The sequence below is a fragment of the Stegodyphus dumicola genome, chromosome 5 (genome assembly GCF_044657685.1).
Source record: "Stegodyphus dumicola isolate Sdum_Otavi_A_Nest chromosome 5, ASM4465768v1".
Classification (NCBI taxonomy): domain Eukaryota; kingdom Metazoa; phylum Arthropoda; class Arachnida; order Araneae; family Eresidae; genus Stegodyphus; species Stegodyphus dumicola.
The window spans coordinates 151,690,771-151,704,926 of NC_140772.1; the positions used below are offsets into that span (position 1 = coordinate 151,690,771).

A 14,156-nucleotide genomic window follows, 5' to 3' on the forward strand; every position below is an offset into this window, starting at 1 on the left:
AATAAATATATACCAAACTTAATTAACATTGAGGAGCTAAAATTTTGAGAGCTAATTTAAAAAAAAAAAAAAGAAAAACTACTCCTGCAATTTTTACAAAACTTAGTAGTGTGGCATAATTTGAGTTGTAGAATTGAAATATGGGAAAAAATTGGTATGTTATTTCAGAAAAAGTCCAATTTGGTGTCAAAATACCTATATTAGAACAATGCTATATATATAAATCTAATATATATCCTAAGTCGCGCTTTCAAGACATGAAAAACGCAAGTTGAATTTTGTCGATCGGCCCAGTAGAATGGGAGGTATAGAACTGTCCCCCCCTTTTTTTTGTGCAGTGTACATCATTCAGTGTGCTATTGTGATGTACCATTAAAGTTAGCTAAGACAACAGCCACTGTACAGACATAGTTCATAACTCTCTCTAGACAGTGTCTCATTGTATGTACAGACATTTTTTGCCATGCCTCATTTCATATTTCCTGCATTAGAATGTGTGGCAGGGCTGTGCAGTCTATACGGCCATTTGCACAAGATTTCTCAGGCATTTTTGAGCCTGCATGTCCAATCTGTCCTTCCTACAGCTGTTGGCTCCAAATTCACTTGGCGGTGGTCAATTGTCAACCTATGCGAGAAGTAATTTGGTGATATAATAATTTTCAATCACAGTGTAAACTTTTTTATGCAGATTGCTGCATCTTCTGTCTTCTTAGCCGAGAAATACCCTATATATCTAGTCAAACAAATAAAGACAATTCTCACATGAAAAAACACTGTTCCTTGTTTTTTACATTGATTCAAAGTGGCTCTGCAGGCACCTGCTGTTTACAGAAGTGCAAGGTAGCTAAATCATTTTCATGTCTTATCATGTTCTATCTGTTATGCAGATTTAACACTTTTTAGCTGTTTCCTTTAAAATGCCAGCAGTGCTATTTACTGAAATTCCATCTCCCTAATATTTTATTAAATAAGTGTTTGAAAAATTTTTATTTCATCTCAGGTCAAAATATTTTTCACACCAAGTGATCATAACATTTTAATAGTTATTCCACTTCTTCTTTCATTTAATTACAGAACTGTATCATATTTTGCTTAGGTATTAACTTTTAGATTTTTTTTTCTTTCTATTAATACAATTTATAATTGGTGTTTAATGACTCCTTCCAGAAATGAACAATAGGATATCTATAGTATTTCTTGCATGTATGGCTTGCACTGCATTGATCAAACAAAGCAAGCTTTGAAATTCACATCAGAGAACATAATTGTTTATTCAAAGAAAAGGAAAGAACTGTATTATGCTTCATTAACTGGAAGACCTGACTCTCTAATTCTCTGCCTCTAAAATACTAAAAAATATCCATAAATGGTTAATCTATAGTATTTCTTGCATGTATGGCTTGCACTGCATTGATCAAACAAAGCAAGCCTTGAAATTTGCATCAGAGAACATAATTGTTTATTCAAAGAAAAGGAAAGAACTGTATTATGCTTCATTAACTGGAAGACCTGACTCTCCAATTCTCTGCCTCTAAAATACTAAAAAATATCCATAAATGGTTAGTTAGGTTTTCCTTAAGGCTTTAAAAGTTAATAATCCAAATTCCAACCTTTGTTTAATTTAACCTTTTCTGCCACGCTACTCACCAAAAAAATTTATAGGCAGTCTATTTAGGCCTAGGAGAGTATGCAGGAATAATTTTACAAAGATTGCACAAACCGTTTCCATTTTGTGGGTGTGTTCGAAGCGAATACACTGAGCCGCATGAGCTGCGATAGGTGAGCATTGCTGTGAAGCACGTATTACAGTAAAATACTTTGTCTATGATTTAAAAACAGTAGAATCTGATCTCTGTAGCAGATTTAGCATAACCCAGGGTGCACCACGGGGAGGCATGCTACTCTACACCCCCCCCAAAAAAAAACGGAATAAAAAAAAGGAAACTCTGATTGCTTTGGTAAAGCTGAGGCCTCTTCGAGCCATTTACACAATTTTAAAATTTATAAGAAAAATAATTAAAGTACTATAATATTTACAATTAATTATTGACTAGAAAAAAATAATTATTAAATATATATACAAATAAAAATCTACAGAAATCAAAAGCAAACTATGCATGATTAAAGGAAGAGAAAAAAAAAGGGTCTGCTCTCGTTGAAAAATACCAAAAACAGAAACGAATAAAAACAAATATAAATAAATCTGCACTTTAACCCCCACCCACGGTGTTTGAAGCACAAGACCAGATTCTGTGACTCACTTCCACGTGACAGGCGCTACACTACACTGAAGGCTTCACTATACGCAATATTTCAAAGGTAAAAATTAAAAGTAATACAGTATAGTCAGATTAGCATATGAACAACAAAATTATATAAAGATTTTTTTTCATTGATATTCTTTATATTTAACAAAAATCTGAAACATTTCTTTAAAAATTCAGTGTCTTTAAAAACAGAATATATCTCAACGTTAATGATTTGCTTGTGTGGTGCTGCCATCTATTATTCATAAAAAAGATTAAAAGTAACCATTAGTCTAGTTTTCATGATATTTATTGATTATTTTCAGTGTCTAAAGAGGGAATATTTTTGGTGCGTTCACACCGAACGCACTGCGTTGAAAAGGGTTAAGTTTTAAAGAACTTCATTGTAGTTATTTCTTATCCATTTTTCTAACTTTAGATGACATTAAAAAAAAATGAAGACTGAAGAAAAATGTTTGGATTAACATTTAAAGGCATAGCTATTCCTAATTAGCTAAATTTTATCCGCTTTTGACAAAGTTGTAGTCAGATTTCAAGTAGACTAAAATACTCATCAGAAATCAGTAACTATAACAGACATAGTTGATTTCATGAACTAGATTTAAAAAACTGTTGTAGTCTTCAGATTACAGCTTCTTTGTTAAAGAAGGGAGGAAATGAATTTCATTTATCACTCTCAGTAACATCTAAGAAACAGGATAAAGAACTTACTGAACATCTTTTGCGGTAGTGTTTTACTTTAATTTATATGCCATTTGAAACTTCGTATGTCTAACATTTTCTGTTTATTTTGTTTCAGAGAATTTCTGATTTGATGAAACAGATTGATACTCTAAATAATTTAGTAGAATCTATCAAAAAGAAATTATCAGAAAAAGAAGCAGCAGCACAATCTCTTCAAGAAAATTTGAAGCAAAAGGATGATGAAAATTTACAAATGAAATCCAAGTTAGATCTGGCTGAACAGAAAATTGACATGCTAAATAAAGATAGCAGTGAACATGTTATGTCACTTCAGAATGAATTGACAAAAATTAAAGAAGAGAGTATCAGTTTAAAAAATGATTTAGATAAGGTAACCATCATCTAAATATTATAAGTTTAATGTAAATGGCTACCACTTCTGATGCTTACTCCAACTGTAACAATTATATGTATTATCTCTTACTTTTAGTTAATTACACTGTAATCCCTGTCACGGATTTAGAGCTGAAATTTTTCTTCTAGTACTTGCTAGGCATTGCTATGTTAATGATACAGAATGGTATTGAATGGGGAGTCATATTTAATAGGCTGCATTCTTGTCTAAGCTGTTTAAAAAAGGAAAAGGGAATAAAAACTGCAAATCGATTAAAACAAAAAGTATTGTAAGACTTAGTGTGCTTATTAACATAACACAGCAAATAGTTAAAATATGAGCCTATATTTTCTGTATTATCTTATGGCATATAAGAAGTAATTATTAAATATAAATTTTATCAAATTTATGCTAGAAGATTTTATTCTACATTGCTACATTTAGAAATGGTATGTTTTTGCCACAATCCTTTTTCTTTTTTTAATCCATTGAAATATTTTTAATCAATTTTACTATTCTTCCTACATAATACTGAAATCAGTTATTTTGATTGAAACCTTCTTCTGAGTATCATATAAACACTCATACACAAAAATATTGATATTCCATGAAAATATCCAATCGATGTAATTCATTTTTGCTGGGAATATGTAAAAGACAGGCCTAATTAGCATTATCCAATCAAAAGTGGCAAAATTGTTTTTGATATGCAAATGCTCAAATGCTTTGCACAAAAGGAATATCTGAGTGGGACTCAAAATAGTTTGTTATGCCCCTGAAGTATCATTTGGAAGACAAATTATCAGTCATTTAGAAGCAGGGCAGACAATCATGAAAGCAGTGAGATGTGGGAATATTTTAAGAAAGGTAGTCTATATGCTATGGAAACAATTTCAGAGTCTTTTTTTGGAATTGTTGTAAGGAGATCTGGGCAAGGTCATGAACGAATAACAGCTACTTCTCAAGACCAATATCTGGCAGTATCTGCCTGTCATAAATGTATGTAGTAGTCAACTGCTTGGCAGTTAAGTTCAGAACTTAGACGCCACTGGAACTGTTGTATCCCAGCAAACTCTGTACAGAAATCTTAATGAAAAAGGTCTTTATTCCAAAAAGCGAAGGATATGTGTTTAACTGTGTTCAAAAGAGGGATCTCTTTAATTGGTACAAAGAACAACAGAAATGAGGTGAACACCAATGGTCTCGTGTTCTCTTTATTGATGAGTCAAGGTTTAGTTTAATATCTGATTGTGATGATTAAAACATGTTAACATCTGGAGGCAGATAGGAATGCAAAATCTTCCTGCTAACATTATGGGACATGATGTAATGCAGGTGTGATGGTATAGGGAGGAACAATGATCAAGGGAATATATGTCCCTACATATTTTTAACTGTGGATCTGTGACTGGCCATGGATATCAGAATGTCTTAGAACCTTAAGACTTTCAGGAGTGCATATGGATCTGACTTACAAAATCAAAATAACTGATTTAATGTTCATCTATAAAGCAAACTTCATTGATGAATTCTTTGAAAGGGAAGACATCGAGCGATTACTTTGGCCAACAAAATCTTCTTATCTTAACCTGATAGAGGACTTACAGGACTACCGTGGAAAAAGGGAGCAAACTTCTCTTAGACATGCAAATGCCCTTAAGATTGAATTGATGGAGCAGTGGAATTTAATTCCCCAAACTGTGGATAACAACATTGCCAACATGAAAACAGGTTGTGATATGTGCACATAAGTCAGAGGAGGTCATGTCCCATATTCGCTTCATAAGCCTTAATTTTTTCTGAATTCTGCTTATAATATATTATTACCATTTTTAATGTCTTGTTCTAGTTTTACGTCACATGCAGTGCTCCTAATTTTTTTATTGTGTTATTTATGTGTATCATTCCACACAAATTCATAAATTTGTACTTCTTGGGAGGGATGCCATTAAGTGATTTGATTTATTCTTAACCACAAGATAATGTTTAAAATTGAGATTTCCTTTTCAATCAACATAATGTTCTTAAAAATGTAAAGTAAAATAACTCAAATATGCAAGTGAAGAGCTAGGAGCGAACACTTTTCTTTCTTTTTTCCTTTCTTTCTTTCTTTCTTTTTTTTTTTTTTTTTTTTTTTGTGAAATATGCAAAGAAACATGAAAAGTTTGTTGAGGAGGGAATCTAAAAAAAGTCAGAATGGGCTTAGATTTTAATGATCGCCTATAATTGAGATTATCAACAAACCAAGGTGGAATAGGGAAACATTTCATACAAAATCCATTATTTCTTAGATGTGAAAATAATTTTCTACGTGAGTGTATGTTAATCTTGCATAACTTTCTGACTTCATGTTTTGATTTTTATTAATTTATATATATATATAAAAAGTAAGAAATTTAGAACTAATTTTTCACAAAGACCAGAATCTGAAATTCATAATTAATAAATTAGACTGCTTATGAAAAAAGGAACGAAATTTAGACCTATTAAATTCATTAATAAATTGCATAGAAATTGCATAGAAAATATTTCTACAAATATTGATAATTTCATCTTGAAAATTAGTTCTCAATTTCATTTACCTTCACATCTATTTAAAGAATGGAAGAATGAGATTATTACTCAAAGCAAAAAGAAAATTGAGAAAAATTCAAGGATTTAAAGGAATTAAAAACTGGAAAAATTTTCTTCTGAAATTTTCACAATTAAAAAAGCAGTTTACGATAGCAAAAATTTATAAAGCAAACAATAATTTCAGTATTTTGTGGAAAAAATTCTACAATGATATAATTGAAAATGAACTAAAAAATTCTTCTACCTAGAGTATCTGCAAAAATAAAGAAAGAACTGTTATTAACAAAATTTCTGCCTTTCACGAAAACAAGGAGAATATCTCTCTTCATTACAAATAACAGATTTGCCGGTCTTCTATGCCTTGCCAAAGCTTCATAAAAATCCTGTAAAATTTAGATTTATAGCCAATAGTACCAGAAACTTCAAGAAGAATTTTGATAATGTTTTTACCAATCAACTTAAATCTATTTGTAAAGTAGTTTTTGAACAAGTTAAAGAAGACAAAAGCTTCTGCTGGATTATTTATGTCAACTCTAAAATCATTGAAGAAATTTAAAATCTTAAAATTTACAATATTAACCGCTATGACTTTGAAAACCTCTACACAGCCCTGCCACTCCAAGAAATCTACAAAAGGTTTTTTTTTTAAATGGCAGAATTTTTTCCGGAAATACTGAATATTCTGAATTTACAAAAAGTGGAAAGAATTTCTATATTTTTCGCTATTCTGAATGTTTAACTATATTAAACATTCAGAATTTCTTTACTTGCAAACACAAAGAATTGTAATGGGAAGCTATATTCCACTCATATTTTTAACCCATTTCTATTTTCTAAGGAATTTAAATTCCTTAAGAGCCTTTCTAACCATGATTTCAGTAAATTTGAACACACTTATAGATATATTGATGATATTATTACTTTGAACAATTTTAATCTCATTGAAAACAGCAACATCTACCCAAATAGTCTAAAACTCAAATAAAAACCAAACAAGAAATAATATATCTTTATCTAAATATTTATTCATAAACTAACGGAAATGAAACTTTTTCATAAAAGATTTTAATTTTTCTACTAATAAACTTATAAATTGGAATTCTAACATATCTAAAAAAGTTATTGCAAATACTATTTTTAACCAAATTAGTAGAATTAAAAAAGTTTACACTAAAATAGAAACACAAAAAGAAGAAGTTCTAATTCTTACCAAAATTTTAAAAGATAATGAAATTCCTTTAAAATTCATTAATAGTATATTAAAGAAATCTGGATTAATGTACTTTTAAAAGAATGAATTTTTTATCTGAAAGCTCAAAAAGAGAAGGATAATGAAGGATGTTTTAAAGGGTATATAGGATATTTTTTTAATTACTATTCTGTTACTAAGCATGGCCTTACATATATTCAAAGTTGTCATGATAAGCCCATGACGAGAAGACTTTTCTAACATAATTCCATTACTTCATTTTTCGACCTTTTTACGTAATTTTAAATTGCAAAATTAAAAAACTAAAATTCAACCTTATAGATTTTTTTTTACTCATATCTACAAAACCAATTATTAAAAACATTTTGATCACTTTTTGGGCAACTTATTGAGTCTATATTTTAAGGATTAATTGATTTTAAAATTTAATTTTAATTTTTCACTAAATAATTTTGTATTCCCATTTTTGTTTTAAAAGAGTCTGAATTTACTTAAATTTCATTCATTTAATATGCAATATTTTTCTTTGCCTGAAATAAATATAAATTGTCATTGAAATATTTAAAAGTTTTTCTTTGGGTTTCAAAATTACATCTTTCGTACTATATTTTAGCCTTTTGAGTGATTACTTTCTCACCAAGGTTTTTTATACTTTCGCCAATGAAACCAAAATGGCAAACCTGTACGTCCCTACTGTTACACATCTCATAATTTAGATTGGTGTCTAATGAAAGTGCTTAATTACTTCTTGTGTGTTTTAATTAGGTTTATTTCAACTATGTTTTTTAATTTCACTCACATTTTAGTCTTTAGATTATCTGTTTAAAGGTAAACATTTGGATTTAAATTTTTCACTGAAGTATTTTGTTTTTTTTTGCCTTTCATTTTCATTTCTTTTAATGAAATAGAATTCTCGTTATTTAAAGTTATTCTAATTAGAATTTACTTTGTTTTTTCCTTGCTTTGGGGAAGGGCCAGAATTTTGGGTGAACTATTATAATTAAAATACATTGAAGTGGTTCATTGGCTAATTTTGGGTACAGAAAAACAAGGATTTTTGTAGAAGAGAGATTTCAATGTTCCTCCCTCCCCCCCTTACGAAGTACTGCTGAAGTTAATTGAATTCCTCTTCTGTTTTTGTTCATTTTTCTTTAATTTTTTTTTAAATGGGGTTTTGCTTGTTTGAAAAGTTTTGGTTTTAATTTTTTTTTAAATTCTTTGTTGCATTTATAAGATTATTTGAAATTTCTTATTATGAATTTCAATTTTTTGGTTTTTCTGAAAAATTAGTCCTAAATTTCTTATTTTATGTCTTTAATGATAATTTTTCTGGAGCATAAAAATACTAGACATGATTAAATTTTTTTTCAAAAAATTGTTTTGTAATTATATATATATATATTCAGTACTAAATCTGAAATTTGGATGTCCAATATCCAGGATGATCTAAATATCTGACCTCAGAACCACCAAATGAAAATAAATAAATCAAAATAATAAAAAAAAATATCTAGGCTTGGAAAATATTAATTAAAACAGTCTCAAACTGGCAGCCTGCAAATACATTCCAGTTGTATATTTGTCTAGAAATACGGTGTTGCAAAACTTTCAAGATTTTAGTTATTTGAAGTCTGAGTTTACATTATTTTCATTACCATTTAAAAAGTACATAAATAACGCAGGGGAAAATCTCTAAATGGAGCTAATTAATTTACAGTGTAATATAAATCTTATTCAAATGTTTGAAAATACGTATTTTATTAATTTTTGTTCGTACTTGTCAAAAAAAAAAAGCTCAGCTATGAATTTTTGCACTTAAGAGTCATTTTGTTTGTGAATACATTTATATGTAAACATATTTTAGTTGAAAATTTAATAAGAAAAGAACCCACTAGCACAGTTGACCAATAAGCATCTACAATCTTTGATGAAGATAATTTCTAGTAATTCTATCCAAGATTGTCAGACTTGTAATGCCATCATTAGTTAGTCTAATGTAAAAAAAAAAAAAAAAAAAAAAAAAAAAAATGTTTTTAAATAAATGTTAGTTTGAAAATTTAATGTCTAGTTGTCAGTATATTTGAATTACAAAGTGACAAAATTGTCTTGCAAGCACTAAACTTTAGATTTCAGATAGAAAACAATTTTTTCTTTCCAATATTATCAATTGTATGTATGCTCTGATAAAATTTTGTAAGTGAAATATTTTTAGTTTTTATTTTGCTAATAAAAAATTTTCATTTTGTTTTAAAAAAATACTCACTCATCAGCTGTTTCAGCATTGGGCCCATATACAGTTTAAGTCCGAGAACCCTGGATTAAATTGCCTGCTTCCTCAAGAAAAGGAAGCAGGTGTGCCATAAATGGATTTTTCTCTGGAGTAACTGGCATTCCTGTATGTCACATTCAAAAACTTGGTGTCTAGGGGAGTGGCACAGTGGCCAGCAACAACCTTATATATATATATGTGTGTGTGTGAGAGAGAGAGAGAGAGATTTAAAAAAAAATCATTAAGAGAAAAATTTTACTTGTATAAATTCTATGTGTAAATTTAAGTTAAAAATTTAATCTACATTTAACAGGAACTGACTAAAGCTCAGCAAGAAAAAGAAAATATGTCTGCCATCATCACTGAAAAACAATATATTCTAAAAGAAAAAGAAGTAGCTTTCTGTTCTCTGAAAAGTAAGTTAGAAGAGAGAGAATGTGATATAACTGAACTATCTAAGCAGTTGAAAAAGTTGAAAGAAGAAATGAGTAGCACTTTAAAATCTAAAGAAGAAGTATTAGTTTTGCATCAGGAAGAACTTTTAGCAACTTCTGCAAAATTTCAGACTGAGTTGGAAAAGAAGGAAGAGGTATAGAAAATGTTTCCTTGTAATGTACTTTTGTGTATGCATTTAATTTATTCAGTGTATTTTTAATGCATAGTTTTAGCTGTCACAGTTTCAATAAAAAAATTAATCGGTTGGAATTGAATTAAAAAGAAGTGATCTTTGTTTTTGGTTTCAGTAAAAGTATAAATTTTTGTGTTTAAGCAAACTATTACACTTTCCTCAATAATATATTATTTGACTATTGATTTGATATATATATATATGTGTGTGTGTGTGTGTGTGTGTGTGCACGAAAGTGCTATGCATGTTTGTGCTTTGATTTTGTAATTATATATATACACACACATGCACACATATGTAAGGGTCCTTGCCCAGTCTTTATTTTTTGTAGCCAAACTTCCAGTTACAGAAATGTTTTAAATGATGCAATGATATGTTTTCATATTTTTTAACTTTTAAAAATTAATTTTGTATAAAATATGCAATCTAACTTTTTACGGGTTCCTTCAGTCCCTATATTCAGGAAAATTCCATACTCATTATAAAAAATAAAACACAAAAGTTTTGACTCCCATGCAGCAAAATTGATCGAGATATTTAATTTCAAAACTTCCAATATTTGACATCATTTTAAATTTGCATTAAAGGGCCAATTAATAATAAATTATGAAAATTCAAGGTTGATTTTTTTTTTTCTTCCTTAAATACCACCCCCCATTAGATGATATTCTTTTGTGATTTACTAGCCTCTTTGTTTAAAATTTTGTTACATTTTGCATATAGAAAGAATTTTCACAAGTAATTTTTAAGTTTTAAAGTCTGAAATTCAACTTGAAGTTTACAATTTAGTAGCATAGGTAGGGAGAGCAAGGGAAGACGTGTCCTTTGATGAAGCATCAGGCAGGCACCAAATTGATGTTACAGAATTTTAGAATGAAATGATTTCCATTCTTGGCAAACAGGAAGGGGTGCAAAATCTTAAGGTCTGCTAAAATTACATTATTTTCATTAAGTCTTACTGCTTTCAAATCTTAATGTGGTAATTAATTGTAAAAAATACAGTAAAGTACAAATATTTTTCATTATTAATGCAATGGTACTGAAGCCTGTCTTTGTTTTCTAGAATACAATTTTAATAAAACTCTATGAAAAGGAATTTTATCATTTTCATATTATTGATCATTTCATAAATATTGCCCCTTTTGGGGAAAAGAAAAAAAATATTGATCATTATTTTTCACAATAATCTGCATAGAAATGCTCATCATTTAATCTCTTAATATCAAAAACCTTTTTCTAAGTGGTTTTTATTTTTAGTTATATACAGATGCAAACATTTTGTTCTTTAATTTGTGTATGGCCTCTGAATATGATTCCCAGTTTCTGTATCAAATATCTTGGTTAAATTTTATTGTACAGAAGTCAAACATTGTGTATTTTATTTTTCATAAGGAGTACAAATTTTTTCCATATATAAATAAATATAGGAACCAGAAGAACTTGTAAAAAATTTAGAATTCTTAATTTTTACAAAATTGATTCCTTTAAATTTAAAAATGCCAGAGCATGAATCTTTTTATCTTGTAAAACATTTTTGTAAATGGAAGTATGTGTCTATGGCCAATGGTACCTCACAAGTGCTTTTGTGGACAATGTGTGTGTAAATATACTCATATAATTACACACACACACACTGAAGAGGCAAAACATTATGACCACCTACTCGATAATGTGTTGCACTATCTTTGACTTGCAAAACAACTGCAAGTCACCTTGATGTTGAGCTACAAGTTCTTGGTAGATGACTGGGGACAGGTTGTATTAAATGTATCAATGTAGTTGTCACACAAAGTTGAGATCAGAACATTAATTGGAATTCATTCTTATGCTCCTCAAACCACTCTGACACAATTCAAGCCTTCTGACATGGGGCATTGCCATGCTGAAAAGATTCAGTTTCCAGTTGGCGAAACAGACACCAAGTAAGGGTGCAACTGATCTGCAGTTATGTTCAGATAGTCCACAGCTTTCATTATCTGTTCTTCCATAACAAAGGGTTTCAGAGCTACCCATGGGAGTGACCCCCAAAGCATAATATGGCCATCAGCAGCCTGTGTATGACCTGCTATACAGGGGGGAGCAAATGTTCTTCTGGAAGATGGTGTACTTTGACACAACCATCAATGTGATTGATGATTGAGAAATTGTGTTTCATCCAACTATCTCTCAGTAATCCATGGTTCAATCTTGATGTTCCCGGGCCTACCATAGGCATAGTTGTTTGTATGTGATAATGACAAAGCCCCAAGTGCTATCTGCCTAAGGGAATGGATGCCTTCGTGGAGGACTTTCTAAGGGAAACTGGCTCATATACACATTTCACATGGGGAAAACCACGAAAACACCCATGCAGCCAGCCTGTTCGTGGGATTTGAACCTCGGACCAAACTACTAGTGTTCAGCGACTTTACCGCTTGGCCACTGGTGGGCCCGTAGGCACTTGGTCAACAGAGGCACACAAGCGGGACGTCTGCTGCACAGTCCCATATCCAACATTATCCACTGAACTGTGTGTTCCAAAACATTTGCACTTGGATCTGTATTGTATTGGGCTGTCAGCGAAACAATTGTACCAGCGAAACATTCTCAGACATCCTTTTTCTTTGATGATGCATGGACATCCAGCACCTTGTCCATCTACTGTTGTTTTTCACTGTCATTTATCCACTTTACATAAATTCTAACAATGGCAGATCGAGAACAACCTACCAGTCGTGCAGTTTCAGAGGTACTCATTTCAAATCTTTGGGCCATTACAATCGGCCCTCTATCAAATTCACTTAGATCAGCACCCTTTCCCATCACTCGCAAAAGTAAGTGCAAGAATGATTACTTTTCCAGCAGCAGTTAAATACCATTCTCACTTAATCGTGGGCCCTTCATTTCATTGAAAAATGTGAGGATGGTTATAATGTTTTAGCTCGTCAATGTATGTGTTAATTACATTCATATATAGATTGCATAATTTCTAGATGATATAAATTTTATTATATACAATATACAATAACTTAATAATAATGTTTGAACACAACAAGATTGACAATGGGAAATGCTCTGAAGGGAGATTGTGTATTTTTTATTTGCTTGTGCAATCTTACAACTACAAATTTCTCTGATAAAACTAGGAGTAAAATACCTTAACTCGTATCACTATATTTTGTATGCTTAATAATAACAAAAGTTTTTTAATGCTATATTTTATTTTTTGAATAATCCATAATCTTGCTGGATTTGTAAAATTATTGAGCTGTTAGCATTTAATTATGGTACTGTTAACATTTTTTTTTTTCCTGACTATTATGTAACCAAATTATAAACAAGTTTTTGTCATGTTAATAATATAAAAAATTAGGTATTGTAATGTGTACTGAATGTTGTTGCATTCATAATATAATTTTTTTTAACAAAAGTTAAGAGAATTTGTTTTTGATAGAAAACAATGAGTTCCTCTCCAACTTAGAAGTAAAATTTTATAAAATATTCATAACCTTCACAATAACTTTTTTATTTGTGCCTCTGAAAATTGAAATTCGTGTGACTTCTTCATTTCAAATGCATGTGTGTTTTGCTATTAAAAATAAGGTGTAAAACTTTTCTATTTGTGCCTCCGAAAATTGAAATGCTTGTGACTTCTTCATTTCAAATGCATGTGTGTTTTGCTATTAATAAGGTGCAAACAATATAAAAGTAAAAGGTATGTTTTAAGTTATGATACATATGCATTACTATTTGAATTTTTAAAATTAAAGACTTTATTGATATGTTTTCATATATATTTCAATAGATCTTAAAGAATGTTCAAAACGAATTAGCTAAAAATGCTGAACTCTTAGAGAAGAAAGAGAAAGAGTTGAGTAAACAACGAAATGAAATTACTGCTTTAAGAAACATAGTGAAAGAAAAAGATAGTCAATTTGATGAACTTAGCAGAATGATGGAGGTTTCAGCTGCCCAGTTAGTGAAACTGAAAGAACAGAACGAAAATAACGTTGCTCTTCTACAGAGTAAAGAGACTTTTATTAATGATTTCAAGTCTGAGCAAGAAAGACAGCTTGAGGAGAGTAAACAGGTAATAGCAAAATATATTGTATAAAAAGTAATATAGTAAATAAACAACTTTAGTTATGAAA

General features: G+C 30.0%; 1 protein-coding gene across 5 annotated transcripts in view; it reads left to right on the top strand.

Moving 5' to 3' along the window:
• LOC118200204 (uncharacterized) overlaps positions 1-14,156 on the top strand; it is a 196,060-nt gene that overhangs the window by 111,217 nt on the left and 70,687 nt on the right. For 4 of the 5 annotated variants that reach the window (XM_085817224.1, XM_085817221.1, XM_085817220.1 and 1 more), the window contains 3 exons: positions 3,067-3,342; positions 9,712-9,987; positions 13,811-14,095. In XM_085817224.1, the coding sequence (XP_085673350.1) occupies positions 3,067-3,342; positions 9,712-9,987; positions 13,811-14,095 (837 nt within the window). The remainder of the gene's footprint in view (positions 1-3,066; positions 3,343-9,711; positions 9,988-13,810; positions 14,096-14,156) is intronic. The other variant, XM_085817223.1, reaches the window with a different exon arrangement.